The sequence below is a fragment of the Mus musculus genome, chromosome 1 (assembly GCF_000001635.26).
Source record: "Mus musculus strain C57BL/6J chromosome 1, GRCm38.p6 C57BL/6J".
Lineage (NCBI taxonomy): Eukaryota > Metazoa > Chordata > Mammalia > Rodentia > Muridae > Mus > Mus musculus.
Genome location: NC_000067.6, coordinates 181,508,615 through 181,514,581, shown reverse-complemented (window position 1 = coordinate 181,514,581; position 5,967 = coordinate 181,508,615). Strand labels below are relative to the sequence as shown.

The window sequence follows — 5,967 nt, the reverse complement described above, 5'->3', positions numbered from 1 at the left end:
CCAGAATGTTCCTGACAGTGGGCAAGGGTGTGCTTCCTTCCTGGATCTGGGAGTAACATGCCCGTGGGACCCAGGAAGGACTTACGGTCTCACTGGGCACAGCTTTTCCATGATACCTGGTAGGAGGTAGCATCGGGGTACAATGGCTGAATGAAGTCAGGGAAGAACATTTTATCCTCATGTGCCCCAAGTCAGAGAAGACAGAAAAGGGAAGCTTATCCCAAGATCCTTGTGGTCACCCCAGTCCTACCTAACACAGCAATATAATCAATCCTTTTTAAAACTATGTATTTACTCTGTGTGTGTGTGTATGTGTGACATATATACCATGGCACATGGGTGGAGGTCAGAGGACAACTTGTAGGAGTTGATCACCTCCTTCCCTCATGTGGATTCAGAGATGGAGCTCAAAGCCATCAGCCTTGTCAGGATTACCACTCTCTAACGATATACGTGCATATCCATCTTTCCTTGCCATGTAGCCATGGGGTCAGAAGTGTCCCAAAGTGACTTCCAGGCAATGCCCTTAGAGGATGGCAGGTAAGTGTCCCTGGCCACTTTCTCCCCATCTTTTGGAATAGGTGAGCATGGTGGCAGAGAACGGGGTGGGGTGGGGTGGGGTGGGGCAGAAGATACACAGGAGCCTGAGTCCTTGAAACTATGACCAGCCATGTTTGCTCTAGGTCATCCCTCAGAGGTGTGTGTGTATGTGTGTGTGTGTATATGTGTGACATGTGTGTATGCACATGTGTGTATATATATATGTGAGTATACAGGCATGTGTGTGTGACATGAATGTGTGTGCATGTGTGTGTGTGTGCACTTGTGTGTGTGTGTGTGTGTGTGTGTGTGTGTGTACAGGTATGGAGACCAGAGGTTGCTGTCAGGTGTTTTGCACTATTCTTGTGTATATTATTTAGAGACATGGCCTCTCACTGAACACAGAACTCAGTTTCAGGTAGATTGGTGCTCAACAAGCTCCCAGAAGCTGCCCGTCTCCACCAACAGCTATCCAGTGTAGCCCCAGCACTAAGGTTACAGATGTGTGCAGTTATACCAGGCTTTCATGTAGGTTCTGGGGGTCCAAACCCATTCCTCACGCTCACACAGGAAGCAAGCTCACTGAGCCATCTCCCTAGCTGGGGACTTCACCCTTTTTAAACCTATTTTATTATTTATATACGTTTATCATACACATTTGAACCAGACTCTTCTAACAGACACATCTTCTAAATAAAAAGACCTGAGATCATTAAAAAGAATTATTAGAGCAAACCAACCTCAACAGAAAGGGCTAACTGTAGGACCAGACATTTTCATCCCAGACAACCAGGAACGAAACTTTCAATGTTTGTGTGCCCATTAAGAACATTAGATAAACCCCCACCTCTCTATTTTATTTCAGAAAAAGGTTTGCTGTGTCTGGGTAGATTTACTTTGCAGTTTTCTTTTAATCCTTGTGATTGCCTCGGCATGAAGGACTTCCCATAGTTTTCTCTCTAAACTTAAGTTGAAGGCTTTTAAAGTCATCTGCCTCGATGCTCTGGGTGGCCCCATGGTTGTGTACCGTCCCTCGTGGCCTGGGAGACAGCCTACGCTCCTGCACCTTGCCCCGCCCATCCTGGATCATTATTGCGCTACCTTGTCTGCAGCTGTCTCCAGCTAATCACCAGTGTGTGAGTCTGGCGGCCAGAGAACTCGATTGTACTGTCATGCTGAGGCTCTTTTGGTTTATTTGGGCTTTTTTTCGCAGCTGGCATCTGCGAAAGCCCATCTCCAACAGATGAGTTAGCACAATTATACCAGTTATGGGCACTCGTCTGTGTCTCACATCCTGAATCTCCAGGAAATCAAGGCAGAGCCTATAGAAGCAGAGCTATTACCCAACATGGGCATTGTGTCTTCTTATATTTAGATTTCATGGGGACAGTGATTATAGAAGCCCCGTGGTTTCATATCTTCAAGGCATCCGGCACAGGCTGAGTTCCAGCTTGGGGCCATGGGGTGAGGGGAGCTGTGGTGTGAGGGGATATGACCGCTGTGTTTGTCAAACTCTGATGGCAAGAATCATTGCATTAACCCCAGATCCCTCTTTCCTCTCCAAAACACCCAAATCAGAATCTCAAGGGAGCAGTCTGGGAAACCATCACTGGAAGAATCCTTGGGCAGTTAGGGAATCACTCTCTGGGAGAGTATAACAGTCTTGCCAAGGGAGCCAAAGGGGTCGGGGGTCAGGGGTCAGGGGTCAGGGGGCCCGACAGATCCAACTACCTATAGTCCTGGACGAAGATGTTACTTCTTAGAGCTTCCACATCCTTTCATGAACTCTAAGAGATCTTATCTGTATTCAAGGATTGAGACACTGAACAGCATACAGAAGACTCTGCAGTCGCCCTTAACTTTGGCCCCACTAGGAACTGGGTCTGCAGAAAGAGCCCCCGACACCCTGATGTAGACTATACACACCAAGAGAAGGCAGAAGACATGGACATTCCATGCACAGTCGATTGCCAGAGGCTGGGTAGGCCTTTTAGCCACCTTAGCATCTGAAGGACCCCCACTTAGGCTCAGAGCTTTCTGAGGATTGGACAGAGGGTTTCTTTGTGAGTGGGGAGAAGGCAATTAGCGGGTAGTCCTTAAAACTGCAGTCATATATCCACAGAAACCAATTCTCTGGACTCTTACCCCTGGTTCAGAAATCTTGAGTGATGATTGTCCTAAATCACCTTAGATGTTCTATATGGACTTTACTGGTGCTGGGTCATCGGTGCTCATACAGGCCTGGCCTAAAACCCCTCTCAGCTTCAGCCACCTCATGCACTGCGTGGTGAGGCCCGGACTTGGAATCCAGGCTGAGTATGTTGACAAACTCTAAAAGTCAAGCAGGTCTGTTTTCTCTACCCTCCTCGTTATGAAGGGAGGACATATGCTGTTCTGACACCTGTCTGGACTTCCTGGCACTGGTTTGGACAACAAACAGTGTGACTGTTTAACAAAAAGGAAAGAGAGTCAGAAAAGCCCTGGACAGCCTCTGACCTGCTCTGACTTCCTGGCAGGCTGAGTGTCGCTTGGTCGCCTTGACCACCAGAGGGAGAAACCTTGGGAACATTTGCTCAGGACTCTGTGCCCTGAAACAACAAACCACCATCCCATGCTCTCTTGCAGTCACTCTCCTTGACCTGGGGATTCAAGGAGTATGCTTGCCCAGAGCCCTGGAGATGCACCCCCGCCAACACCACACCTTACTATTCTAAATACATATCTCAAGCCAAAGTTGCTAACGAGCTTGGAGAAACGGGTAAAAAGGAAGACAGTGGTGGCGATGAAGGAGCTGAGCCAGCAAATCCAAGAAACCAAATGCCGGCGGGAAAGGCTGCTGAAGGACAGCAGGCAGCTACTAGAGGAAAAATACCGTGTGCAGGCTGAAAACCAGCTTTTCATGGAATACCTGCGTAAAAATAAGGAACAGTGTGAGAAGAAACAGGAGGAGCTGTGGAAGCAGTACGTCCAAGAATGTGGCGAGATAGAACGCGAGAGACAAGAATTGGCATCCAGATACAACCAGAGAAACGCAGCTCTTCAAGCCCAGCTCCTGCAGGGCAGAAAGACCCAGAAGGATTTGAAGCAGCAGTTGCAGGCACTGAAGCCAGTTTACAAGATAAAGGAGGGCCAGGACGTGAAAATACAGACCTTGGAGAAGGAGCAAGAGAAAGTCCGAAGTGAGACTGCGACCAAGGACCGGGAGGCGCACTTCCAGTTCCTGCGGGAAAAGGCACTGATGGAGAAGGAGCTGCAAGAGTGGCATCTGATGGAGCTGGGGCAGATCAACACCACGGGGCTTACGAGGAAGTACAAGGCCTTGGCGCTAGCAGCCAAGCAGGCTCATTCTGAGTTCTGTGGCAGTCTCCACAGGGAGAACCAGCAGCTACGCAAGGAGCTTCAGCAACTGAGCCAGGAGTACGGCAGGTTGGATGCTGTGAGGAGCCAGCTGGAAAAGCACCGGCAGCTGGCGAAGGAGCAGCAGTGGTACCTAGAAGCCTTGACCAGAGGGCGGCAGCGGCTGCAGGCAGAACGCGAGCGCCATCATCGTGGTCATAACCCACGCCTCAAGGAACAGAGAGCTTCAAAGACCATGCTGAGCACCAAATCAAAAGCAAGTTCAAAGTAACAGCTACTGCAACTGAATTGAGGCGCAGGGAATAATCTACAAGCCAAAAAGTATCCTTCGTGGAAAATAGAAACACACTTTCAGGAAGGGCAGTTGTTGCAGCATGGGGTCGTGCTCCTTGTCTGGGACCCACATCCTCACTGTCTGTGTCCCTGGGGCTGTTGTAGATTCCGGAGATTTAGAACACTTGGAAAACTTTTTAACGGGTTATACCACCCATTTTTATAGTAGCATTTGAAATTCTCAGAGTACCTAGTTAAGACATGTATTTTACCACACTTTTTTTTTCTTAATGTGTACTCTGCAGTCCACAAAGTATAGTGTATAGCTTACATGTTCTATGTATTTTGGGCCATTTGAAGCAAATAAGAATCTTATTTTAAATTGTAGGGGTTTGTTGGTTTAGAAGGGTTTCAGGTTTGCATTTGTGATGAACTGTTTTTGTTGAACTGTGGGCTCTGGTCTGGAAGAATAGCCTTGTTTTTGGGTCATGCCCCTGCATGGGGAAAAACATAGCCAGCTTCATGTTTCTCAGAAATTTTTGGCAATGAAAACTTCAAGGTAACTGTTTAGCTTTATTTATGTGTAAAACAGTTAAAAAAAAACAACAGGATTAAAGGGTAACTTAGCTTGTCAATGTGCCTTATCATCTACTTTTAACATTGTTGGCGAATATATATACTTTGCCATTAAACAGGGTTGTTAAAAACAAAATTTAACTGTAATTAGTTCTTAATGCTCCCCAGATTTATTAATGTAATAAAAATACTATATCCCTCAATATTTTATGGTATTATTGCCACCCCTTTGAAATGACAGAACATGCATGTGATGATGTACACCTGGTAAATAATGTAAGCATCCTGACTTGGGGTCAGGCCACTATGTCACTGGCTAACAGGTGGGTAGTGTATACAGCATGGACGCACTGGGCAAGGATGATTTGTGACCCTTATGTGATGCCAGCATGGTACAAGGTCTCACAACACTACTCAGACACACAAAATATATGAATTGCATTCTTCCAGAATTTTCCATTTTGTTTTGGACTGAAACTGAACACAGACAACTGAAAGGTAGAAAGGGACGCCGTGTGTCAGGGGAATTGTCACAGTGCCAATCCAGTCCCCCCATCTCCACTGCCACCCCTGCCTACTGTTTGTAAAGGAGAGTCCACAGACCAAAGGCTGTTATCTTTAAAGCATTCTTACACTTCATTCTTTTCTCATGGAATAAGTATTATAAGCTCACCTTGAGCTTCGAGGCCAACTTCAGATCTTTTTCCTTCGTGCCTAGAGCCATTTTTATGTTGTCTAACCAATGGGCAGACTTGATGGACCGCTACAGGTTGCTTCTTGCCTCTAGAGCTGAGAGAGGCAATCTTTTCCCTATAGGCCTGGAGAATACAAATATGAGGCCTTGTGCTTCCTGTGGATTCCATGGGGTTGTCAGTTCAGCCCCACAGGGTAAAACAGCCACAAGACACATCAGGTCAGTCTGTTAAGATAAGATTTTATTTACAGGAGCAGTAGCAATTTGCCAATCCCTGCCTTCCTGAACCATCAAAACGTACCTGTGTTGACTGTGAATATGCAATCATGCAAGCCAGATGTTAGCGGAAAATCCTGGGCCTAAAAGTGAAGCCACACCTCCAGGCAAGCCTCTTGGGAGGTGAAGGTGCCATCTCTATTCCAGTTGGCATTAAGGAGCCTGCCGGTCTGCTTTTCCCCATCTGTGCTCTTCAGTAACCAGACAGATCCTAACACCCATTCTCTAACAGTGAGCACTCATGCAACACA

The 5,967-nt window shown here is 47.0% G+C and overlaps 1 protein-coding gene across 1 annotated transcript; it reads left to right on the top strand.

Moving 5' to 3' along the window:
- The first annotated feature begins 3,130 nt into the window (after positions 1-3,130).
- Ccdc121 (coiled-coil domain containing 121) lies at positions 3,131-4,949 on the top strand. Its single transcript, NM_207280.3, has one exon. It carries the CDS (start codon positions 3,197-3,199, stop codon positions 4,166-4,168), a length of 972 nt encoding a protein of 323 aa, NP_997163.2. The 5' UTR covers positions 3,131-3,196; the 3' UTR covers positions 4,169-4,949.
- The last annotated feature ends 1,018 nt before the right edge of the window (positions 4,950-5,967 follow it).

Bases quoted from the DNA above. Each gene is read 5' to 3' on its own strand.
- Ccdc121 (NM_207280.3), top strand. From the start codon at position 3,197: ATGCTTGCCCAGAGCCCTGGAGATGCACCCCCGCCAACACCACACCTT.